Below are 26019 nucleotides of genomic sequence, written 5' to 3' on the forward strand. Positions count from 1 at the left end.
AAGATTCAAGAAAGAAATCACCCAATGAAGACTCTCTTCATTTTTCCTTCTTTGTCTTTCCTCTTTCTTCTTGGCGTGCCAATCGACCCACGCGCCTTGCTTCTCCTCTTCTCTTCCTTGCCTTCCTCTTCTTCTTCTCCTTCTCCTTCTCCTCCCGTATGCAGCCACAAGAGGTCCCTTCTCTTTTTCCCCAAAAGAGAACAACGAGAGAGAGAGATGTGAGAGGCGTCTTGAGGAAGGGACACCATCGGGTGCCCTTCCTTTTTCCCGCCCGTCACTTAAGTGACGTGACGGGCCAGGTCGGGTCTTGAGGCTGGACCCGACCCAACAAGTATGACGTACTGTTCATTAGTTTGAGGGGTGAAGATACATGGAATGACTTCACCCGGCATCTCTACAATAAATTGGACAGTCATGGCAGATCAAGCCAACTTCATCGATGGTGAATGCCTGGAAAAGGGCCAAAGGATCAACGCTCTCTTCAAATGCATGGAGGGATCCACGATCTTGATGCCCGTCTTCTCTACAAATTACACGTGCGGACTCCACCTGATGTTTGAAGGAGATAGCTAAGGTGATGGAGGTTAACAAAAGGGAAAATTAATAAGAAGCTCACATGGAAAGTGATCATTTATTTTCTGCTTGGGATGAAGTGATCTAGATTCAAGGTGTTCTCTTCAAGCGATCCAGACTATACGAGGACATATACAGCAGTAAAATGGATTTGATGAGCTTTTCTTTTAAAAAGAAAAATTCTATGAATGTTCTCTCAATCAAGTGATTATGAGAACCCAAACATATTCTCTCCTGCTCCACCAACATATTCATCCGATTTCCCTCACCAAGTCATCACATCCTACTTTTGTTTTTCTGAAAATGGTTCCTTTTCTGCTGCTACAGCATGAGATAGGCCTTATCATTCTTCCAGTATCTTGTCCACTGGGGAACCATTGACATTCAATGCTCATGCATCTCTTATAATAACGAGAATGGAGCACAAACTCCTTTGCTTATTTTCCCAATGGGACCTTGATGAAGTTGACGTAACATAGTAACATGGTTCGAGGCAAGGTGGGAAGCAAATTGGAGGCAACAGCGGAACACCAGGCACCTGTAGATTTACAACATTTGAAACTATACTAATTTTTTTGGGGGAAAAAAACCTTATTTCTTCAAGAAGTTTGTAAAAAATATGAGTTTGTCCTTATGAATTGTTGAAATGGTCACCCATTAGAAAGAAACAAGTGAATAATATATCGCTGCTTTGAACATGAAACAGAGAGGTCCTTTGATTAAATGAAGCAAAGCCATGATTTGCCATGAAAGTTCTCAAGAAGCTCGGAGTAAAAAATTGAATCAATTAATTGCTAGACGTTCCATCATCGTCCCTGAATTTCCTCTTCTTTTATGACTGGAAGTGGAAGCTACAGAGCTGCAGTCACCTGTAAACTGAGCGGAATCCACTTTAGAAGATACTAAATGACAGCTTGATTATGAGATCCCTCCTAATCTGAAAATCACCTTCATAACAAAAACATGTATTTTAAATATTTTTTTTCATAACCGTTTTTTATTTTGTTTTATAATTTTTTTTTATAGAAATATTTTAGTCGTTACATATTTGTGTATATAAGGTTGTACATCGAGAATTGCATCTTGTGTATCAAAAGATTCGCCAGCTTAATTAGATGGGACTTGACATTTATGGGTCTGTGTTTGGGTTTGGGTGACGTGCACGCAAGATCTCAATTCAAATGGCCTGTTTGTGCTCAGGCCGAAGAGGAAAATGCGCTCCTATTATTTAATCCAAAGCCGAAAAATTAATGAGGCGTGACCAGCAACACCCAGGGCATCAGAATATCAGGGCAGCGGTTTCTCTGCAGCAGAGTTCACGGCTGCTGGTTTCTTAAGATTGACTTCTCTCATTGGCGAAATCAGGTAGCTCGTTTTCGAAATATTACCGGAACTTTTTCTGTCTAATTGCCGAGTTCATCCTTGTGAGCCTGTGAGGGTGTCTAAATATTGTGTTTCTCCTTCAGCATCGAGATGACTGGTGGCGTGGCTTACACTAGAAGAAAAATCATTGAGAAACGAGGGCGGCCATCTGATTGTGGAAGCGAATATAGGAAGGAAGATGCAGGGAGGAACCCTCCGGAGGATGAAGCAGCAGAGCCATCAACAGGGACACCAGAAATGGGCTGCTTTGACTGCGAAGTGTTCATTAGTTTCAGAGGAAATGATACACGCAAAGGCTTCACCAGCCATCTGCACAAGGAATTGGAAAGTCGTGGCATACCCACCTTCATTGATAGCGAACGCTTGGAAAAGGGACGAAGAATCAGCGATCTTTTCAAGTGGATCGAGGGGTCGAAGATATTCATGCCCATCTTCTCCAAAAACTATGCAGAGTCCAAATGGTGTTTGGGGGAGATAGCTAAGATGGTGGAGATCAACAAACGGGAAGGCGATCAAAGGAGGCCCATTATTCCCATATTTTACGATGTTCCTCCTGATGATGTCAGGGATTGCAGGGCATCATTTGAAGAGGCTTTCGAAAAACATCAGCACGACATAGAATTAGGAGAGGAGCAGATCAATGAGTGGAAAGTCGCCGTAACAGAAGCGGGGAAAATTTCTGGATACTGTCTCTCTGAAACGGAAGGGTAACTCTTCTCTTTAACTCCTCTCTCTTTCTATATATATATATATACTTCTATGAGTGCTTGCATAGTGACATTGTGTTCTATAGTTTAGTACACAAACTGAGGATCTCAGATCATGTATTTTAAAGTCGGATGGAGAGTCTGACATTAAAACCGTGGATCTAGGATCGCAGAACAGAACGCCACGGATCTAAAATCAGTGGTGAAACAAACACAACAGAACTTTTCTAGTGGACATAGTTTTTGTTGAGAAGTATGCAATGAGAAAAAACAGAGATTGCAAGTGAAGGAAAAACTGTAAGACAGTAATTACGTGGTTCGGCTTGAAGCCTACATCCACGAGAGAAAGGGGAACTCTTCTTCATTCTGTTTTTTTTTTCACTCCTTTACAGCAGGGGTACACCCCATTATATAGGTTTCACTTATAAGATTGAGATAGGAACAGATTTTTAGGGATTAACAAGAATCTTCAGTTGCTGCCGTTAGAGATGCTCCTTGATCACGACAATCTTGGTGTGGATGATTTGATGAGGAACACACACCAGATCAGCGTCCAATCTTCTCCCAAAAGTGGTAGATCTTCTAATATCTCTTTACGAGATTTTCGTCCCATCTCTTTGTAACTAACAGTCTCCCCCTCAAGTTGGCGTGCAGATATCGATCTGCCCCAACTTGTGTATAATGAATGTATGACGATCTCTTCCAAGAGATTTTGTAAGAATGTCAGCAAGTTGAAGTTCACTTCTGACGTGTGGTGTTATAATGGTTCCATCCTGTATTTTTTCTCTGATGAAATGGCAATCGACTTCGATGTGCTTAGTACGTTCGTGAAAAACTGGATTTGCTCCAATATAGATAGCAGCCATGTTGTCACACATTAACCTCATGGGCTCCTCTACTTCAATCTTCATATCTTTCAATAATGCTTTTATCCATACTAATTCACACGTACATGACGCCATAGCTCTGTATTCTGCCTCTGCACTTGATCGGGCCACAACCGATTGTTTTTTACTTTTCCAAGTCACCAAGTTTCCTCCGACAAAAGTACAGTATCCTGTTGTAGATTTTCGATTGTTTGGATCCCCCGCCCAATCAGCATCACAGTAACCAATGACATCCATTTTCTGATCTCGTTTCATCACGATCCCTTGTCCAGGAGTTCTTTTTAAGTATCTCAAGATTCTGTGAGCAGCTTCAACGTGTCTTGACTTTGGGTTGTGCATAAATTGACTTACCAGGCTGACAGCATAAGTGATGTCTGGTCGAGTGACGGTCAGGTATATGAGCTTCCCAACCAATTTCTGAAAACTTTGAACATTTTCAATTCCTTCTCCTTCATCTTTCTTCAATTTGCAATTTATCTCAAGAGGTGTGTCTGCAGCCTTTGCTCCCAGACATCCAGTTTCCTTTAAGAGGTCTAGAGTATATTTTCTTTGGCATATAAAGATTCCATTTTCTGAGTGCGCCACCTCTATACCCAAGAAGTACCGTAGGGTTCCAAGGTCTTTTATTTCAAATTGCTGATTGAGATAAGTTTTGACGTGTACCATGAACTCTTTATCATCACCTGTCAATATGATGTCATCTACATAAACAAGTAGAATAGTTATTTTTGAGGATCGAATAGCAACAAACATTGTATAATCAGCGCTGCTACGCTTAAATCCAATCTTAGTTAGTGCTTCACTTAGGCGTGAAAACCACGCTCGAGGGGACTGCTTAAGGCCGTAAAGAGCCTTTTTTAGTTTGCACACATACCCTTTCTTATGTTGTATGCCTTGAGGAACTTCCATGTAAACTTCTTCATTGAGTTCTCCATGAAGAAAAGCATTCTTGACATCAAGTTGTGCTAGTTTCCACCGTTTGATTGAAGCAACTGAAAGAAGAGTTCTTACTGTATTCATCTTAGCGACTGGAGCAAAGGTTTCATTGAAGTCTACTCCCTCAGTTTGAGTGAAACCTTTTGCAACGAGGCGAGCTTTGTACCGTTCGATAGTTCCATCACTGTGATATTTGATCTTGTATATCCACTTACATCCGACGACTTTCTTCCCTTCAGGCAGTGGCACTATCTCCCAGGTTTGATTTTTGTTCAACGCGGACAACTCTTCTTGCATAGCTCTCTGCCAGCTTATGTTTGTATTAGCTTCCTCATAGTTTTTTGGCTCATGATGAGAGTAGGTATTGAGAACATAGGACTTGTATGGCTTTGATAAGGTATTGAAATTGATGTAGTTTTCTATGGAGTGGTTGTGTTGAGTCGATAAATAGGTATAAAAGTCATTCAGTTTTGATGGTGGTCTAGAGGGACGGGTTGATCTTCTAAGGGTTGGTTCAATGCTTTGATTTTGGTTAGACAACAGTGGCTGCAAATCTTGGTTTAGGTTACTCTCTTGGTTTTGGTTTTCTAAGATGGTAGGTTCACTAGGTTGCTGGTTTTGGTTTTTGGTATGAGTTTGAAAAACATCAACAAGAGGAAGAGAGAGAGGAGCTAGAGCAAGAGGAGCAGTAACAGAGCTAGTGCCTTGATCTTGAGTCTCCCCCTGACTTGGTGCCTCATAATAGGATTCATTCTCAAAGAATTTCACATCCCGAGTTACAAAAAACTTTCTTGATTTTGGGTCAAAGCATTTGTAGCCACTTTTCTTGCTTGAGTACCCAAGGAAGATGCATTTCAAAGCTCGCTTTTCAAGTTTGTTTCGAAATCTCTCTTGTATATGCACAAAACATTTACACCCAAAAATTCTTAAATGTCTAATAGAGATTGTTTTGTGCATTAGAACTTCAAGAGGAACTTGATTTTCAATACTAGAACTGGGAATTCTATTAGCAAGATAGCAGGCAGTACCAACTGCTTCTGCCCAAAAAACTTGAGGTACGTTCATATGCATCATAAGGGCACGGGCAATATTAAGAAGCTGTCTGTTCTTTCTTTCTGACACCCCATTTTGTTGGGGAGTCCCTGAACATGTAAGTTGAGGTTGTATCCCTTTTTTGTTCAGGAATTCCTCAAACTGTTGGTTCACATATTCCCCCCCATTATCAGATCGAAGCTTCTTAATTTTTGCACCATACTGAGTGTATACCAAATTGTAATAATCTTGAAAAACCTTAACAACTTCACTTTTATTTCTAAGAAAAAATATCCATGACATGCGAGATTTATCTTCGATAAAAGACACATAATACCTGTATCCCGTATTGGATTCCACAGGAGCTGGTCCCCACACGTCTGAATGTACCAAATCAAAAAAATCCGTAGATCGATCAGTGGATGTTTGAAACGGCAGCCTAGTTGACTTCGAATATTCGCAAGCATCACAAGAGTGTTCATTAATGGTGACATTAGGAACACGTATTTTCAAGCTTCTGTCTGAAATATGCCCAAGTCTTGCGTGCCACATCTGGTATTCTTGCCTCTTCTTTTCATTATTGGTGTGTACTAAGAAGCTTGACTCTGGAGTCTCCACCATATAAAGCCCATTTTGTTCCCATCCTCTACCAATCTCCCTCTTCGTTTCCAGATCCTGAAATATCACATTCTTGGGAGAGAAAACAGCCATACAATTGTAAGTCTTTGTCAACTTGCTAACTGACATCAAACTAGTGGAGAGATGTGGTACATAAAGAACTGAAGATGATTTATTTTCAAAAAAAGAAAATTTTCCAGTTCCATCAACTGCAATATGTGATCCGTCAGCTGAGAAGACGGATTTTTTGTTCATATGATCAATAGTGGTCAGCCTTGTCAGATCATTTGTCATATGATCGGTGGCACCAGTATCAACAACCCATATAGATTTACTAGAATGTGTGAGGAGGGCAAGGTTGTTACCTTCAATAGAGTTGCTGACCGGTTGAGAAGAGACGAGGTTCGTTTTTGAGAATTTTTGGAAAAATTTCTCTAAGTCCTCTTTTGTAACAAAATGAGCAAGATCAACTTGAGGAGTGGTTGTTGCCTTGTCTCTTGCAGGTTTGCCGACGAGTTCCCAGCATCTTTCTCGAAGATGACCCGTTTTTTTGCAATGAGAACATTTTAGTTTGCTGCGGTTTCGTTGAAAATTTCCGCCACCACTTTGATTTTTTGAATCGCCTTTCCATGTCTCGCCTTTCCATGTCTTGGATTCAGATCGAGCTAGACATGCCATCTTCTCTGGATTTTCTTCATATATGTCTGTGGGATTCATAACTTTTCTTCTGGTGTCTTCTCTTTGTATTGCTTGGCAAACTTGATTATAGCTTGGCAAGGGAGTGGTCATGAGAATCTGGCTACGAAGATTCTCATAGTCAGGTCCAAGACCAGCAAGCACTTTAAATATTTTGTCTTCATCGAATCGCTTTTGATAGATCTCGGCATCGGTAGTGAGTGGTCTGTATTGGGCGAGTTCATCATACAGGCTGCGAAGTTTGTTTAAGTAGAGGCTGGTTTGCTTACCATCTTTGGTGAGATTGGCAATGTCAAGTTGTAGCTGATAGACGCGGGCAAGGTTGTTTTGCTCGCTGTACATCTCTCTCAATGTATCCCATATTTCCTTCGCTGTTTCCTTGTATAGAAATAAACTAGATATGTGAGGTTCCATAGAATTCATAAGCCAAGCCATTACCATATCATTCTCAGATTCCCAATCTTCATAGTTGGGATCGTTCTTTGCTGGAGGTGTGATTCGTCCACTGATATATCCTACTTTGGATCGCCCGCTTAAGAATAGACGGGCAGCTTTAGCCCAACTGAGATAATTGGTGTCGTTGAGGAGAATAGAAGTGATCTTGAGTGTCCCATGGCTCTGATCGTGTCCTCCTTTCATACTGCTGGAATTTCCGCTAGATTGGTTACTAGACGTATCTGCCATGGCAGGAAATCACTTGATGACAGGCGATATTTAAAAACAATGGACTACTCCTTTCCGGATTCTCAAAAAAAATCCCACCGATATCAGTCCCATGAGAAGAGACGAAAAAAAACAGAGTTGCACAAATGTAAGCAGCGACTAATTCTCAAAAAAGTCATTTAACGGACTTACGCAGAAAATCCATTGTCCTCTGTTCATTTCAACGAGTGTCTGCCTCTGTTCTCAACAAATAAATCACAATGGAAAAAGAATTTCTTCAGATTTTTTTTTTTTTTTTTCCGTTACCGGGGACCTTGCCGACTGGTGGAGCTCCAATCAAAAACGAGAAACGAGGTTGGCAGGAGAAGATGGCAGCGAGGAAGGGTGAGATGGGCTAAAACGACATCTCTTACGATGATCTTTTAGGCGTTGCAGAGCAGACTTGATTGGATCGCCCCATTGCTGAAAAAAACTTAGAATTCCTTTTGCAGCGGCTCCTCACGAATCATCTCCAAGCTCTGATACCATGTTGAGAAGTATGCAATGAGAAAAAACAGAGATTGCAAGTGAAGGAAAAACTGTAAGACAGTAATTACGTGGTTCGGCTTGAAGCCTACATCCACGAGAGAAAGGGGAACTCTTCTTCATTCTGTTTTTTTTTCACTCCTTTACAGCAGGGGTACACCCCATTATATAGGTTTCACTTATAAGATTGAGATAGGAACAGATTTTTAGGGATTAACAAGAATCTTCAGTTGCTGCCGTTAGAGATGCTCCTTGATCACGACAATCTTGGTGTGGATGATTTGATGAGGAACACACACCAGATCAGCGTCCAATCTTCTCCCAAAAGTGGTAGATCTTCTAATATCTCTTTACGAGATTTTCGTCCCATCTCTTTGTAACTAACAGTTTTCTAGTGGTACAATCACCATTTTGGAATGTGCAATATATACTTGACATTAGTGCCCCTTGATAAGTTAAACAAAGTGTTTCGTCGTCGTTGTATTACAGGGATGAGGCAAAACTAATCACACTCATAGGTGCCCGAGTCTCTCATATATTGAGCAAGGTTCGTTTTGACATACAGCCTATTGGGATAGATTCCCACATGAATGCCCTTAAGCAAATGTTGGAAAGAGGAAACAAAGGTGTTTGCATGATCGGAATATGCGGTCGCGGTGGAATCGGGAAGACCACACTCGCGATGGCCCTCTATAATGAGCTCTCTCCTACTTTTGAAGGCAGTTGCTTCCTGTCTAACATGAGAGAAAATGAAAAGAAGGAGGGCCTACCCTCATTGCAAGCGAAATTCATGGAAGAAGTGTTAAGAGGAAAGATGCCTATAGGCAATGTTAGAGAAGGAGTTAGCTTGATGAAACAAAGACTTGGAAGCAAGAAAGTTCTATTGATTTTGGATGATGTGGAGCACACACGTCAACTTGAGGCTTTCACGCCTAACCGTAGGGAAAAGGAAGAGTGGTTCGGTGCAGGAAGTAAGATGATTGTGACAACAAGGAACAAAGACGTACTCATCCAGCATGGGCTGCAAGAGAAAGAGATTTATTTCCCTAAGGGGTTCGACGGACAGCAATCACTGCAACTATTCTTTCGCCATGCGTTTGTGAGCGACCATCTCTTGGCTGAACTGGACGACCTACCTCAGGAAATTGTGGAGGTAGCAGCGGGCCTGCCACTAGCGCTGATAGTATTTGGCTCACACTTTAGTTTCCTGAAGAAAAAGCAAGAATGGGAAGAAACATTGGAGACATTCAAAAGCGAACAGCATAAGGATGTTTACGAGCAATTAAGAATAAGCTACGAAGGCCTAAATGATAGAGAGAAGTATGTCTTTTTGGACATAGCATGTTTCTTCGTTGGAGAGAGTAAAGAATATCCGTTCTACATGTGGGAGGCTTGTGGTTGGCGTCCGCGGCTCGCACTTGAAGTTCTCCAGCACAGATCTCTTATTAAAATCGACGAGAATGATAGGTTCGAAATGCATGATCAGATCCGGGACATGGGAAGAATGGTTGTCAAGGAAGGAAGCCAGTTTGATGATCCTCTCACGTATAGCAGGCCATGGAGCAAGGATCAAGTTTTGGAAGTGTTGAAGAATCCGGAGGTATATAAACTAAACTCATTAGTTTCTGATTATGATTTAGATGTTGAAGTTTAAACATTAATAAATACCAAAATCGAATCTTCATGAAGACTGATTCAATTTAATACCTACCATAATCCAAATGCACCACCACAATAAGCACGTGAGGGAAAGCCTTTTAGATTTATATCACCCACAAATGTTGGAACTAGGGATCATCTCTCAATTTTTTATTATCTCTTGATTATTCTTGATCATCATTTGTTTTCTTTTTTGTATGAATACCAAATCCTTGAGTATAAAACAAATGTTGAGTATGTAACACCAGATAAGGCCATGTATTGTTACATGCTCTAAGCTCTCGGGTCTAGTTTACTCATGACTGTACATATTGTGGGTTGGTCATATATAAGAGTGAGAAAAATGAATAACATGTTTGAAGAAAATTTATACCTCTTGTTTTTATTTGAGTTAATTTAATGTCGATTTTAAAAAAATGAAAACCTGTCTCACTTTCTATGAAACTTCTCTAGGTTTTCTACATATATGTTGCATTACGTTACTTGATCGTTTGTGAGAGATTGATTGCGAACTACATTAACTAAATTCTATAGCCTATTTTCGTAAAATTAGGAAGCATTCACTAGCTCAACTCGAGGTCGAGCTGGTCCTAACTATTTTCTGTATACAGAATGATACTACATGGCAGCACTCCCTCACGGATCAACTTCACAAGAAGTTCTTTTTGGTTTTGCTTATTTACTGGAATTTCTCTTTTGGAGAATGAATCAGTCACGAATGGACCTCTGTATTTGATATTGAAGACAAGTTTTTATATTTTTTCGATCGTACCTTTATTGGGGCAAATACATTAAAGAATAACATATAGATTGTAGAAGAACTCCTGCAGAAATATTTTAAAAAGGACAGCTCGTTACTTCCTTAGCACATATCCGGAAGGCTGGGCACCATTCGAGATTTGCATGAGGCGGTCTTCCCACTAAATGGTTTAATTCAGCGTTTGATTTTTTTTTTTTAAATATTTGTAGGATTTATGGAGGAATTCCGCTGTCCAAGTTCTTCACTTGTCAAGATTTTACTTCGAAAAAGTAAAGATGTCGAGGATGGGAGTAGGGGAGATGCCGAAACCCAGTTGGAAAGGAATAGCGGCGATGCCCCATCTCCGGATGATCATTGCCGGAAGTGAAGCTGCATTTGATGAACATGAGAAAGAGATGCATCTACCAGGGAAAATACGGTGGCTAAGTTGGGACTGGTGTCCCCATGAGACGGTCGCCTTTCGCCATAGCCGGCATGAGCAGCTTTGTATCCTCGAACTACACGGGGGTCACTTTAGAGACTTTCGATCCCCTACCTTGGTAAGTCACGAGTCCAGATGCACAGTAAGACTTTAATTTGCTATTCTTCTTCAGTATGATTTCATTTAAACAATATTTATCCAAAAAAATGTTTAAAACGCCATGCGCAGGTGCTTCCAAAGCTGAAGGTCCTAGATCTAACTTGGTGCGGCAATCTCATAAGGATTCCTGATTTCACTCATCTCCCATCTCTAGTGAAGCTTGTGCTTCATTATTGTACCTCGTTGATTGAGTTGGACGAGTCTATCGGCCATCTTATTAAGCTGGAGAAGCTGATCATGGAGGGATGCAGTAAACTGAAGGGTCTGCCTGCTGGACTTTGTAAGCTGACCTCACTTGAATTTCTTGATCTTTTCGGCTGTATGCAAATCTCGGTATTGCCAGAACAAATAGGGGACTTGAAATCCCTGAAACATCTTGACCTGGGAAGGACGGGGATATCGTATATACCTCATTCCATTGGAAGGCTTCAATGTTTAGAATGGCTCGACCTTACTGGATGCTCTTCCTTGAGAAAGATACCTGATCCTATAGGAGGCCTCAAGAATCTCTCGTGGTTGTCATTGGCAGAGTGCAAATTGTTGGAACAGTTGCCAAATTCTATGGGAACATTGACATCTTTAAAGGAATTGGACATTCGTAATTGTGAATCACTAATAGAAGTCCCTGATTCATTGGGAAACTTGAATAATGATCCTAAATTATTTGTAGAGGGTTGCCTCTCGTTGGAGATAGTACCGAACTCAATTAGGATGTCAGGGGCGTGCTTTGATGAACTCCACCTTAATGGCTTTAAATCATTGAGGAGGCTACCTGATTCTGTGGCGGATTTGAGAAGTGTTCGTTGGCTGAGCCTTCGTGACTGTAAGTCACTTCAAGAAATACCCGTCTCTATCGACAGGTTGGAGTCTCTGGAGATTCTAGACCTTTCGGGTTGTATTTCGTTAAAAAAGATACCAGAGTCAATAGGCAACTTGAAGTGTCTAAAATGCATGAGCCTCAAGCATTGTCGATCACTCGAAGAACTTCCAAAATCCATGGCAGATTTGAAGTCTCTCGAAGTGCTACATATTTCAGGTGGCATGTCAGTGAAGAGGGTGCCTGACTTTATAGGGAAGCTTAAGAAGGTTCGCGAACTGCATCTAAGAGGGATTGAAGAAATGCCGAATCTCATTAGTGGCCTTCTCAGACTAGAAAAATTTTGTGTGAGAGATTGCCCAAAGTTGGAGTCTCTTCCTCGGCTTTCCTCTTCTCTTACCCATCTTTCAGTCATAGGATGTAAAGCTCTACCGGATTTGTCTGGCCTCGAGAGTCTGAAGTCTTTACAGGAGTTGGTATTGGTCCACGGCGACGGCTTGGGTTGGAAACTGATGGACAAAATATCACAGGTACCGTCTACTTTCTTTCAATCATATCTGATTGTCTTGATTTATCTCACGTCGCATGCTACTTGAGATTGACTTGCTGCGTGGTGCATGCACCTCATAGTTTTTGCTGATCGATTACTATAGCTCTATGCTAAGCGAGCAATTGTGTCGTTTTGCAGTCCTCGTTTGAACGGTTGGAACATCTCCTCATTGCCGGAGCTAGTGAGGGTTCAGACTTGCTGTTTCAGCTTCCAAAATGGCAATTACTCGAGCAACCAATTATAATGCGGCTCTTTTGCTTGGTCGAGGAGCTGCCCTTCAATGCACCACAGGTTAACGTAGAGATCCAAGTCAAGGTAGAAGGAAAGGTCGTTACTGAAGGTACATGGAAGGCACGAAAAGCTAAAGATTTCGATGTGCCTGAGAAGTTGGAGGTGGAAGGCAAGGCTTTGTATGGGGTTGTGCTTGGGAATGAAGAAGAGGAGATATACAGGTGCTATGTCCAGGAAGGACGGGCGACCTTGAGGGTTAAGGCGACCTATAAACAATACCATCTGAAGATGGCCTATTTTTATGTTAAATCGCCGAATCTAGGACTCGATAGTTCAGTGTTTTGATTCGATTGGGAAATCTTGTTTGCCCAGTCCTGAATTTGCAGCACCCTGTGTACTTCTTGACCATTTGGCAACAGTATTTCAATGAATCTGCCTCAAAGAGGTATAACACAAATTTGTTTGAATCTTTAAGAGAGCCTGCAAAACCAAGATGAGAACTGGTTTTGGCATCCAAATCTAGCTTAAAATCCCTTTAAGTTAGGGGTGAACAACGAGCCTAGTAACTCGAACTCGGCTTGTTAAAGCTCGGCTCGAACTCGAGTTCGAGCTAGCTTTTTTACTCGATGAGTCAAGCTCGAGTTGATGGAGTTCGAGTTCGTTTAACGAAGCTCGTCTAACCGAACTCGGCTCATTAGCTCGAGTTGAGTAATGGATATTGTTCTTCGGTCGATGGGTCAACAGCGTCACTTTTCCATTTTTTTTTTATCTCTCTTCGCAGGCTTTTTCTTCGTTCATGAACCCCCACCGTCATCACTTTCCCATTCTTTTTATATCTCTTCATTGGCTTTCACCCCTCACCGGCGACACATTCTTCAATGCTAAGGTACACCTCTCGGCTTCTTCAATCCCTTAATCTCTCTCTCTCTATCTCTTTCGTTTTGCCCAAGCCTCTCCCTCTACTTTCCCCTTCTCTGATCTCACGCTCTCGTTTTGTGTTTTGCCAAAGGGAGGCTTTCTGGAACTCTCGCTTGGACAAGAGTTTTGCCCAAGCGAGGGTTTCACTTCCTCCCTCTTTTGGGTGAGGGTATGCCAAAATGTGGGGTTTTAGAAAAGCTCGCTTGGGCGAGGGTCTTGGAAACCCTCACTTGAAACCCTTGTGTTGGGTGAGGGTTTCTCGTGGGTTCTGGGTGGGGGGGAAGGGGCAGTGGCTGGAAAATGCCAAGAGTAGTGTGGGCAGTGGTGAAGACGTGATTGGGGTGGCGGTGGTTTTGGGTTCAAAAGCACAACAGTGGTGGTGGCGGTGGTAGATCTCAGAGATTTCAAGGCCAAACAGTGAAGGCGAAGCAGTGAAATGAGTTTGTCGAGCCGTATTCGAGTCGAGCTCGAGCTCAACGCGTGACTATCGAGTCGAGTTCGAGCCAGTGTAGTGGAGCTATTTTCGAGCTCGAGGTCTTATTTAGTCGAGCCGAGCTCGGGCTCGACTCGGCTCGTGTTCAGCCCTACTTTAAAAGCTAATGACAACACTGAAAATTTGGGTTTAGCTTTAGGAAACAACTGTTTATTCAGAACGGTTGCATCAACATAGTGGCATCGGCATGTTTCAGTGTTCTCTTTGTTTACTTATTTGCAGGTTACCGAGGAAAGTGCATCTCATGATCGTGACATCTCTCTCGTCTGTTCGTTTAATTTGGGGAATATTTTTTCCTGACCTTGTTTAAACCCGACTGAGTCGACAATCTGGACTACAATCTCTATACCTCCGAGGGTTAAGTCGCTCCTCCCTGCCACATTGTAAAGTCGGCCCTAAACAGAAATGTATGTCAAAGAAAGAAAAAAGGAAAGAGGGCATGAAAATATGAACGAGAATAGCACACAAACTCCTTTGCTTATTTTCCCATTGGAATCTTGATGAAGTTGACGTAACATGGTAGCATGGTTCGAGGCAGGGAGGGAGCAAATTGGGAGCCACAGGGGAACGCCGGGCACCTGTGGATATTTAAACATTTAAAGCTATATTAATTCTTTTGGAGAAAAAAAAAACTCTTGTTTCTTCAAAAAATTTGTAAAAAAGTATGTGAACCAATTAACCAATGAATAATATATTGATGCTTTGAACATGAAACAGAGAGGCCCTGAGATTAGATAAAATAAATTCATGGTTTGCCATGAAAATTCTCAAGAAGCTCTGAGTCAGAATTGAATCAATTAATTGCGAGACGTTCCATCATCGTTGGTAAATTTCCTCTTCTTTCATGACTGGAAGTGGAACCGACAGAGTTGCAGTCACCTATAATCAGAACAGAATCCATTTTAGAAGATATTAAATGACTCAGTTTGACTATAAGATCCCTTCTAATCTGAAAACCCTGGTAACTCTGTATGCTAACAATATCAAAGACATGAATATTTTGCAGATAAAAATATTTGCAGTCAAATACATAAAAGTCGAGTCATCAGTTCATGAAAATTATTGTTCTTTCGACTGAATTCCACGCCATCCTGGCCAACTAAACTCAAGAACCAGATAAATGACAAATCTATACAAGCCAAATCTCGTGTGAAATTTCTGAACCTTCTCCCACCGCAACTGAGTATCAGCCAAGCGGATTAACTCAGGATGCTGAAAATATAGGAGATTTTCAAGACCTCCCTGGGCTGCTCCCCCTGCAAGGCCATGAGTTAGCTGGGATCTACTTCCGGCTGAACAAGCTGAGGTGCTGTTTTGCAAGACTCTGTTTCCTGTCTTTTCTACTCGTCAGTATTGATTGGTGTCAAATCAATCTTCCTCTCTGTTAGCGCCCATGATTGATAACAGTGATTAGGATTCTCGCCATCCTATATGGCTTGGAAGGAAATTATGACGTTTGATTGATTGAGAACAACAAAGAGAAACCTGATTTTCTAGATCTAGAGAAGAAAGAAGCCATGGAGGATTTTGACTAAGATGGATCCCACACTGCTGCAAATTAACAAGCTACAGCAACGGAGGAACTAAGGGTTTGGATCATTAGACTGGTAACAATCATCCGTATAAATTTCCATGTGCATGGTTAATTTTATTAGAACAATTTGTCATCTTGACATCTTGTGGTGGCCACAGATAAACCAACTTGTTAATTTGCTGATTGATCCGGTGTATCAGCTGATCTCATAATCGTTGGATAATAATAGCACATTTTACCTTTTTTACTCAAAAACAATTAAAAATATCTTGAAATATTGACAAAAAACAGAAAAGTATCTTTTCACATAACTGTATCAGAAAAATATTGGCAATATCGGCCAATATGATATGACATCGGTCATGGACTATAATGAGAAAATAAGCGGGAGCAGATCCGGTAACATGTCAATATCAAACATTCAAGAAGGATTTTATATCATCAATATTAGTCCTTGCCACTCACACTTATGAATTCAAGCGGGGAGAAACAGCAGAAAGTAAATTAGAAATGCTCGTAATGGTCACAGGTGGTGGAAAAATCGTAGCTACCTTTTTCTGGATGTGATTTGGCAGATTGTATTATCTGCGCACATTGGAGAGCAGGTGGAAGAGGGAACTGTGAAGGGATTGGCTCTCAAGGCATCTTTTAAAGCATAATTAGATGGCAGTTCAACATATCAATTTTGATTCTATGAAGGGCACAATCGTGAAGCCCACTAACAAGTTTCAGATTCAGCTAAGTTTCAAGGGCGCTTTCGTTGTTTCCAGTTAAAAAAAAGGCATCTCTCTCTCTCTCTCTCTCTCTCTGATGTCCATCATGATAGAATGTTCAATTGTCTTTAGAAACAGGCTTTTGTCATGACTGAAGTTGCACATTTTTATGACAAAACGCTGATAGCATTTATTCTTAGCTACAGGAACGGATACATAATCTGGCACTATTCTTACTGAAAGAGAAGCTCTATCCTTGCCAAAACACTGCCAACATGCATCAGCTGTCACTGACCATGTTTTGGGGCAGATGTGTGAGCACCAAATCAGTTGGTGAAGTTAGGGATGGTGGCATGGGGCTCTGTGGCCTTGGCTGCAGGGGTAGGTTCCACTGCGGGTGAAGGAGGGACTGGTTCCCCAAGCAGCTCAGCAGGCAGTGGTGGAATGCCTTCAAGATAGAAGGTGTAGAAGATCTTGAATGGGAAGATCAGCTGGTGAAGTTTCACTTGTCCACGAGCTCCTTTGAATATACCAGAGCCTCCTGTTACTGCTAAGTACGTGTCTTCGTATGTCAGATAAGGTCCCTGCGTGAAAATACGAAAAGGAAATTAAAATTAAGTCTATTACGTGTGTATACATAAATGGATTAATGCTTCAAATGAGTAAGTTCTAACCAATCCTTGAATTACCAAGGTTTGTACCATGCCCAAAACTAGATTGATCAACTTTGGTAAGGATTCCAAGGTTGGTAATGTTGTTCTAGGATTAAAGAGGATTCAAGTTTTTGGCTATATTTCTCTTAGTTGAGAGCACCCAAACCCATAGCCATGCGGAGTAGGCTGAGTGGCCTCGAAGTAGACCCATGCAAGTTGGTCTAACTTCATGTCACTTACTGTCCATCTAATTCATGGATCCGTCCAAGATATGACCTGTTCATTATAGTTTATACCACCTTTTTTGTCTCAGTTAATTTTGACAAGTTAGTGCCTATTGGGCTCTACAGTCAGGTGACTCTCCTAGGTTGATTGCCATCCAATTTTTTGATCTGGGTCGTATGTAGCTTATAAGTTTTGTGTCTTACTTGGATAGAGATGTGGCCGTAGTCACCGACGTAGATGCTGTAGATGGCCTCGTAGCGGTCGCCCTTCTTCTCTGGTACGTGCTGTATGAGGATGCAGATCCCTGCGCTGATTCCCAGACGCTTCTCCAGGTTGCCACTGTAAATCTGCACATTTGTTTCATGACTTACATCAACTTCCCCAATTCATGAGGACCATAGACAAATCATGTGATCGAGAGAAAGAGAGAGAGCAGTTGTTAATTTCAGTAACCTTGTTGGTGAAGGGCACCAAATCACCGAGCGAGTTGACTTGTTTCTGGCCAAGACGAAGGTAGGCAGGGCTGCTCCTGTCCCTCTCGTTTATCTCATAGACATGCAGCTCCTGAACTCCAGTACTCTCTGCACATTCCTTCTTGGACAGCTCTTGAACGCCGGTTCCTGCAACAACCAAATCTTCCTTTCTTAGAAAACTTAGAACCTAAATATGGTGAATGAGCACATGATGTTGCACGTTGACGATGAAATGGCATGAAATGAGCCGCATGTATTTTTTCGGCAAGGCAACAGTGGACAGATTATAGCAGATGGTGAGGAGTCACGTAATTGATCTTTCAGGCACCCTAAAGAACCAATCGAAGGAATTAAACTGATGGCCACTAAATCTGTGATATCCCAAGTGTGATGGTGGGATTGATGATGATCACACGCGCAAGAATTTTTTTACTGATTGCCAGACCATTAATAGATCATGCTATCAGCAGCACTTAAAAATTCAAATGGCAGGATGATGCCATGTTGATGGTGATAAAATGATGATGGTAGTGGTGATTCAAAGCAAGGGATGATGGTGGTTGCGGCAAGAATTAAGTGACTCGCATACCTGATGCCGCAGAAGCAACGGCGTTCGAGCGAGATGATGGTGAAGCAGACGGCGCTCCGGAATGGAATGCCTTGAGCTTATGTTGGGTGCCGAAGAAGCTGGTCCCAGCAACACTCTGCTTGAAACCAACAGAGGATGGGCAGAGTGATGACGAAAAAAGGCTTGGCTTGGCAGATTTCAGTGTGAGGGAAGAAGCTATCGATGAACTAATGGTAGCCATTCGTCTCTCTCTGGTTCTCTTACTCACTGGTTTCAGTTTTTCTTTCTTTGCGCTACTGATCAAAGGGCAGATCTCCTTCCAAGTTGCAGAGAATTTGGGTGGAGGGGGCACTTTAAATGACCATGAGAAGTCGATCGGAAGCGCCGTGGAGGCTTCATCATCCATCCCCACTTGGAACACGTGAGATGTTCGACGCGCACGCACCGACCAATCAGGAGGTCAGCAGGTGGGCCAGTTTGACCATAAAGAGGGACGCCGAAATCTTTTACCCGTTTCATCCTGGTTCTCGACGCGCGCTCGCTCGTAGAAGCGGCACCGACCAAAAAAGTTGGACCATCGTCTGAATCCGAATTGAAGGGAGAAGTTGTATATTGAATTGCGCCCGGAGAAGTTCTCCATTATTCGTTGTATCCTGATACCAAAGTCAAAGTCGTGTTACGATCGTTTTTCGGGAAATTATGTTATATTTGTTCACTATCTTTTCGCCCCGATTAATCGCTAGCTAGAAAATGGCTCAAAAGTTTGAATCTTTTGCTCTTGGACGACTTCAGCTAGATGATATACTTGAGGACAAACTTAACTTTGGTTAAGATGCCAAAACTTACGCTCAGCAAAGGTCATCTTTACTAAATTCAAAATGGACATTTTTAATGTTTTTTTCTCTTTAAGTTCAATTGTTAGTATCTTACATAGATTTGCCATAATCCGGTGAAATATTTAGCAGCTTGAATATATATATATATATATATATATATATATATATATATATATATATATATATATATACACAAACACATGTGCTTAGGTGTAATACTAATACTAAAATGTTAATTGACATATACCAAAAAGTATTAAAAAATTCTGAAAAAATGTGGCAGTCCCTTCTTTATAAATAAAGATGTGAAAATTGGGCGTGAAAAAAAAAATCCATTCAACTCCAAGTCTACTAACAAGTGGGTTTAGGCAACACTCCACTGGTTTTGCTTGTTTTAATGGTGGCAACCAATCCAAGTGGGTCGACTCTTGCCACTCAGAACCACTTGCATCCGTGCAGAATTAAAAATAACAATTTATCTCTTTTTAACATGTGCTTTTTTTTTCCCTTTTGGGTCTCAGACTTTAGTCGTTCATTATATTTCTCATTATTTTAAAAATGAAGACAAAATAAAATAAAAAACAGGTGATAATTGGGAGGATGAAAGGTAAAAAAAAAAAAAAAAAAAAACTGGTTAAATGGTACATAGGTTTCAACTTGAAGCGTACACATAAGTAAAAAAAAAAAACTAAAAACCTATGACGATTCTATATGTAAATAAAGTAAAATTTGTTGGCCGGTACAATAAATTGCCCACACTAAGTATAACATAACTATGCCGATAGTAGGAAGGAAAGGGCCAAGCACACAACTATGTCATATAAAATTCCACGAAGTTGTTGAAAATCAAAACAACGACAAACTATTTTATATATTTACTTCAAAACAACGACAAACGATTTATATATTTATTTTGAGATAGATTCATGAAACACTATATTATCTGATAAATCTAAATTACAGATTATTAAATATAATTCAGCTCAATTAAACTGCCATGTGGTTAAACAAGTTGCGGTCACCCACCAATAAATTCCACCTCATTCATATGAACTAAACTTAATTAAGGGAGAAGGTAGGCATGTGGCCCTCCACTCTTTTCATTTAAGGCCTTTCATTTCATTAATAAAGATGATGTCCGTTCTCCACACGATGAGAATATAAAATACGAGCTACGCCCTCTTCTTTTCTCTCTACTTGGTACGATATCGAGAAGAAAAGAAGAATTATTTCACATGAGACAATAGGGTGTGCGTAGGCCTAGGCATCGCGCCAGCCCGATGTTTGAAACTAGAGCTAGGACCGGCTCCGGGTACTGGCCACCTGTTATTATCTTTTTAGCTAACATTTGAAAAAAAAAAGGTCCAAGCCTTCTAGCATGTCTAGATTCATCTTTTGGCTTTAAAAAGACAACCGCTCTTATATTTGTGGAGATCACTTACCATGTCATCCCTTTAACATGGGAAGACATGTTTTCACATCTTATCATAGGAGAATTTTCATAATTTTATAGGGAGACTTTTTTCCATTTTGCCCTTATAAAAATGGTGGGTCTTCCATTTAATCAATAGAAGTATTTTAATCATTTCCTAACCATAAGATATGGTCCCTTGTAAGGAGTCATAAAATATAACATGCTCTAATATTTGTCATTGACATTAAATGTGGAAAATTACCATTTACTGCTTTGCTTGTTTTACTAACTTGGTGAAGTACTAGGTTTTATGGTCTGTTTGGTTATTTATAAAATCACACACACACACACACACACACATATATATATATATATATATATTACTTTTGTAACTTTTAAAAATGTTAAAACTTAGCTTTTAAATAGTAATAGTGCTTGGAAAAGCTTGAAGAACCGCAAAGAAGATCTAGTTGCGTGCACACACAAGTATACACCAAAGAAAAAGAGAAGAGGAGTCGGAATATTTTCAAAATTTTTGTAAAGTGATGTATATGTTAAACTTTTAAACTTTTTCACAATCTATTTTTGTCATTGTAAAAGGTTTCTTTGTTTCTTTACATAGAGATATTTTGGTCATTGCATACCCTTATGCACAATTTTCAGGCACTTTCAACCACAAAGAATGTCAAATTCTTCTCAAAATCCAAAATTCTTCTCCTCATATGTTCCCAAAAACATTTTGGAAGGCATAATTTCACATTTGGAGCGAATACCGAATATTTATTGAAAAGTAATTCCAGCAAACATGTGGCATGCGACTGCAAACTTCGTCGATGACAGTTTGGATATTGGAAAGGGTTCTCCATGAAACTGGAACCCAAACTCAGGAAGCACAGACACTTCTACTTGGAGATAAACAAGCTTCCGAATTGATAGCTTTTGTGTGAAGTGTCATTACCCTTTCACCGTTGCAGGTGGAAATAACAAACAACCTGTTTCGATCTGCTTCAAGAGATAGAGCGATATGAAGAAGAGGAAATCACAAGAGGAACAAGATTATTGCACTTAGAGCAACAATCATACATATTACAGCAAAATAAGACAAGAAATCGTCCAAATCAACAAGGAGATCAGCTGGAGATATTGATAGCGCAAACATTGACATGAAATCTGCAACTGAAAAATTATCAAAAGATCTTCGTGGGCACTGGGCAGTACTAAAAGGTTCACTTCAAACGCTGTAAATTTACTAAAATTTCCCCCTCATCAGTGATTCTGTAAGTTAGTAAATACGAAATCTCTGACCCGTGAAGCCAAACCTTTTAGTTGGGGTAAGGCTTTGATGATCTTAGTTTGGATTATAAGCCCTCTGTACAGTAACTGCTTCCAGAAATACATGTTCATAGAATCATAGTGTGTGGGTAGCGGGAATGTAGCTGCTTGTGGAATTCTCACAGCCTTATAGATAATTACTTGAATTTGCTTGGGTGAAATCCCTCTTGTCTGCTTAGATCTTTCAGTAGGCCCTTTGTGATGGCATGCCATTGTGCATTAGCTTTGAGAAACTGAACAACCTGAACATCTCGTTGATTATGATAAACTTTTTAGAAAATTCTGGTTGATCCATGTAGTGGCTTAGTCCTCTGACCTTAGTTTGAGCATGACAAGGAGGGAATGTAGAAGAAAATCCTTGCTGGTTCTTGATCTATCTTCATTCGGGGCAATTGCATATCCATTTTATTGATGGTCCTTCAGCATATTTAATCATTCAGCCATCTGTCTAATGTCAAGTCTTGTCAATATGCTGGTCTTGAAATGGACATGTTCGGTCTTCGGACAAACAACTCATTATTCAAAGCAATGGTGGAGCTAGAAAGTTTTGGATGTAAAATTTTAAAGTTTCAAGGGCGCCAATTTATGAATAAGAAAAAACAAATATCAATATAAAAAAATAAGAAGCTTTTTGGAGTCTGTGTGGGCAATTGGCCACACATAGCCCACACCTGCCTCCGCCCCTAATTCAATGGTAACATCTGTATCAAACCATCAATAGCTTCCAACCTCATGTTTTTTATGAATTTTCTCAGGCTTGTTCATTGCTCTTCAAGCGATCTAGGAGCATAGCATGTGGGAGGAGGCCTTTCCCACATAGCATGTTGGCTAGGTTCCTTTCCGGGCCAGCTGTAATGCCAGTTGCTTCATTTATAATGGGCGTTGGAGGAGACATTCTGAGAGCTCCCATTGTTCAAGTTTGTTTCCTCTATGAGCTTGCTTTATTGGAAACTGATCACTTCTTGGTCTCCGATCCCTCAGAAGTGCACCCCGTCAGTGCAGGGAAGGATAACAACAATGTATTACTGTTGCCAAACAGCCTTAGAAAATACAATCCACAGTGCTTTCAATGTTAATGTGGTGTTATTAATTTTTTTGCATTAGAGAAAACATGCCACTGTAAGAAGAAATACATGCAGAACATACTGTTGTGGCTAGTATCCCACCAGCAGTAATGCATACAGACACTTTCAGCAGCATTAGGTAAATGTGATTATTATTAGTAGGGATGTGGATTCACCTCAAATATACTGTTAACCAATTCCACTTTTTCGGATGTCTATATATTTGGATTTGAATTCGGATGAAGAAAAATCATATTTGAATCTGAATCCAAATATAATTTCTACACTCTGAATCAAATTTTTGAAATCGAAAATTTTAAGCAGAATGTGAACCACATTAGCATATGGTGGGGGCCTAAAAGGACATAGATATAAGATATTGTTTATTTAAAATTTTTGATCCAAATCTGAATTTTATCAGAGATTTATATAAATCCGAATCCAAATCCGATCAGTATCCAAAACTGATCTTATTTCTTAATCGAGTGTTTTTTCTTTTTTCATTTCCAATTTTTTCAAAATTGTTCTGTGGATATCAGACCTAATTGTTGTGTATTTAATGCTGGGAAAAGCAATTTTTTCTTATAGCGAATAGAGAGTCGTTAAAAGTTTTTAAATTGGATTTCTTTTCTCCAGTTCGACAATATCGGAGGGAATAAAGACTGAAGTTTCTTTCAAATGATCAATAACGCACCGAAAGTTTTGTTGGTGCTATTGCCTTAAACATTAAGTAGCCATAAATTGGCATACATCACAGTTGGTTAGCAGATGATAAAAGAAGGGGCCGGGAACGCCATGGATGTCCCTACGTCAAGTTCCGATTAAACATGAGCTTTCTCACTTCAGACAAGTACTCTGATCTAAATTCAGAAAACCATAGCATGGAAGGTCTATTCTTATCGCTATCAAATTTGTAAATCACACCTATATGTAACAAATTAATTCGTCTAAAGTAGCTTCAAAGAACGAAACTTCAAGGTGCGCAAACTCTAGAGACAAGCACAAGATCCTTGTCCTCTTCCACCCGATCTGTAGTAGTCATCAATTGTCCAATGTTGGATAATAACCTCTACCTTTACTCTACTTGTTGGTTCTAAATACTTAACCATTGAACTCTTCCTTCATACTGAAGCATTCCCCATGATTTTGAGATGTTAAAATTCTCAAGTACACCTGCATTGTCCATCGTCTGAAACGTTGGCTTTGAATAGAACAAAATCACCTAGTGTCTTCCTGCGAGGAATCTCCTTGTTTTAACGAAACCAGTGATACTATTCCTCCATGGGGAGTTTTGTTTCCACTATCTGTTGCCGTATATACAAACTAGAGCCCATTAGAAAGATTGCCTCCACTAAATGAATCTCCAATCTCCTTCCACTACTGGATCCTTGTCCCTTCTCCTGGCCATGGAGGATCTCAGTTTCACTCCATCAAACTTAATTTACTCTTTCTGTATGGTCTCACACATTGCTTCCATTATGTAAAATAGAATGGTCGGTCGACGACCAACTGGAGAAAGGTTGAAACTCTCCTCCCTTCTTACCTATACAGTAGCTCTGGTCGATCCCAACAATGTAATGGTAAACTGCCGTCTCACAGTTAGCTCTACCTTCCTGTTCTCGGCAGTGGAGAAATTAATAAACGTCAATGGTTTGTTCAGTTCTCTCTTCGTTTGCGTACAAACGGAGTCCTGACTAAAGGGAAGCCTTGGTCAAAAGGGAAACTGCTAGCTGCAACGTGCCTGGTTGTCTCGTCTTCCTCACATATGATATCATGGACTCCAACCCATCCCCATCCTTTTCTTACCTATTAGAGAACGATCTCAAAGCTACTGCTAATTCCCATTGTGCCCGATTCTTCTTTGGACTTAGATTTTTCTTGCTGTATGGACCTCGATTCATTCCTCTGCTGATTATAAGATGGGAATCATATTTCAGCATTCATTGGAGAAAGCTACAAATACCCTTCACACACACAGTCTCACACACACACACACACACACACACACACACACACACACACACACACACACACACACATATATATATATATATATATATATATATATATATATATATATATATATATATATAGAGAGAGAGAGAGAGAGAGAGAGAGAGAGAGAGAGAGAGAGAAGCGATGAAATGATATAAGTAGGTACAGAAAGAGTGTTTACAAGGTACATGACGCTGCACTCTGCAGAAAAGAAGAAAGTGCTTCCATTCAATGCAGACTAGCTAGGACCCACCTTGATCAGACTCTTCACACTCTCCATCACCGGTTTAAGCAAGCAGCACAATAACTCAGTATGGTCGCTCGCCGACGTAGTTGCCCGGCGGGTCATAATTGCAGGTCATGAACACACCAACCTCACCGTCGCACACCACCTTGGCGCAGCCCACCCTCGTCGTCGAGCTCCACACGATCTGCGTATAGTGCCCACACATGCGGCCGTCGACGCAGGAGTTGGAGTTGTAGTCGTAGTCCGGGGCCTCCGACGCCCAATTGTTGACGGCGTCGGCGGGGTTCCAGCCCGTCCCGGCTCCCCAGAATATGTTCTCGCCGTAAGGGCCGCCGGAGTGCTGGAGCGCGCAGTCGCCTTCCCGCTGGCTCGCGTACCACGCCGCATACTGCGCCAAGGTCGGGTCCCAGACGAGGGGCGGCTCGCCAACCGAAGCTCGTACTTGGTTTTGGGGGATCAAAAACTGGGAAGCCAGGTCGTTGTAGCTCGGGTAATTAGTCCACACCTGGGCTCGGGCGCTGCGGGTTGAAAAGGCTAGGAGGACGATGAGGGTCGAAGCCAGCAGAAGCCTCGGCCTTCCCATCTCTGCCGGACTTTCCTCCCAAGCACTTGTCCAAGTTACTCTGCCGTGGCTTATATAGCTTTCAGTTTCAGTGAATCGCCGAGACAATCTCCATCAAAGGGTATTTTGGTCTTTTACTATGCTGTTAAATCATGTGCCTTCTTTAATGAACATATCCTTTTATGAGATTTCATGTGGCATTCTTTTGAATTTTTTGGCGGTCAAAAAACTATGACATTAAAAAGGGGCATCGATGCCTTCTTAACTCCAAGGTGTTGGTTGGCTGCGGTTGAAATGTCAAAAGAATATATGAGTTAGAAACAGATTGAATTTTATGATCAGACTAAAATTTTACACGGCCAGCAGATTTTCCTA

General features: G+C 40.9%; 4 protein-coding genes across 4 annotated transcripts; 2 read left to right on the forward strand and 2 right to left on the reverse strand.

Moving 5' to 3' along the window:
• Positions 1-2165: 2165 nt before the first annotated feature.
• LOC126410499 (TMV resistance protein N-like) lies at positions 2166-9674 on the forward strand. Its single transcript, XM_050080364.1, has 2 exons — positions 2166-2663; positions 8510-9674. Exons 1-2 carry the CDS (start codon positions 2194-2196, stop codon positions 9672-9674), a joined length of 1635 nt encoding a protein of 544 aa, XP_049936321.1. The 5' UTR covers positions 2166-2193.
• Positions 9675-10652: 978 nt separating this feature from the next.
• On the forward strand, positions 10653-12980 carry LOC116263608 (disease resistance protein RPV1-like). The gene is made up of 3 exons (XM_031643343.2): positions 10653-10978; positions 11089-12366; positions 12525-12980. The coding sequence occupies exons 1-3, from the start codon at positions 10715-10717 to the stop codon at positions 12960-12962; spliced, it is 1980 nt and encodes a 659-aa protein (XP_031499203.2). The 5' UTR covers positions 10653-10714; the 3' UTR covers positions 12963-12980.
• A 3402-nt stretch (positions 12981-16382) lies between these two features.
• On the reverse strand, positions 16383-18541 carry LOC116263940 (allene oxide cyclase, chloroplastic-like). The gene is made up of 4 exons (XM_031643774.2): positions 18216-18541; positions 17607-17773; positions 17357-17500; positions 16383-16859 (listed from the first exon to the last, which is right to left on the reverse strand). Exons 1-4 carry the CDS (start codon positions 18433-18435, stop codon positions 16602-16604), a joined length of 789 nt encoding a protein of 262 aa, XP_031499634.1. The 5' UTR covers positions 18436-18541; the 3' UTR covers positions 16383-16601.
• A 6418-nt stretch (positions 18542-24959) lies between these two features.
• LOC116264536 (pathogenesis-related protein PR-1-like) lies at positions 24960-25683 on the reverse strand. Its single transcript, XM_031644826.2, has one exon. The coding sequence runs from the start codon at positions 25663-25665 to the stop codon at positions 25144-25146; it is 522 nt and encodes a 173-aa protein (XP_031500686.1). The 5' UTR covers positions 25666-25683; the 3' UTR covers positions 24960-25143.
• Between the last annotated feature and the right edge of the window lie 336 nt (positions 25684-26019).

The sequence above is a fragment of the Nymphaea colorata genome, chromosome 11, assembly GCF_008831285.2.
Source record: "Nymphaea colorata isolate Beijing-Zhang1983 chromosome 11, ASM883128v2, whole genome shotgun sequence".
Classification (NCBI taxonomy): Eukaryota; Viridiplantae; Streptophyta; class Magnoliopsida; order Nymphaeales; family Nymphaeaceae; genus Nymphaea; species Nymphaea colorata.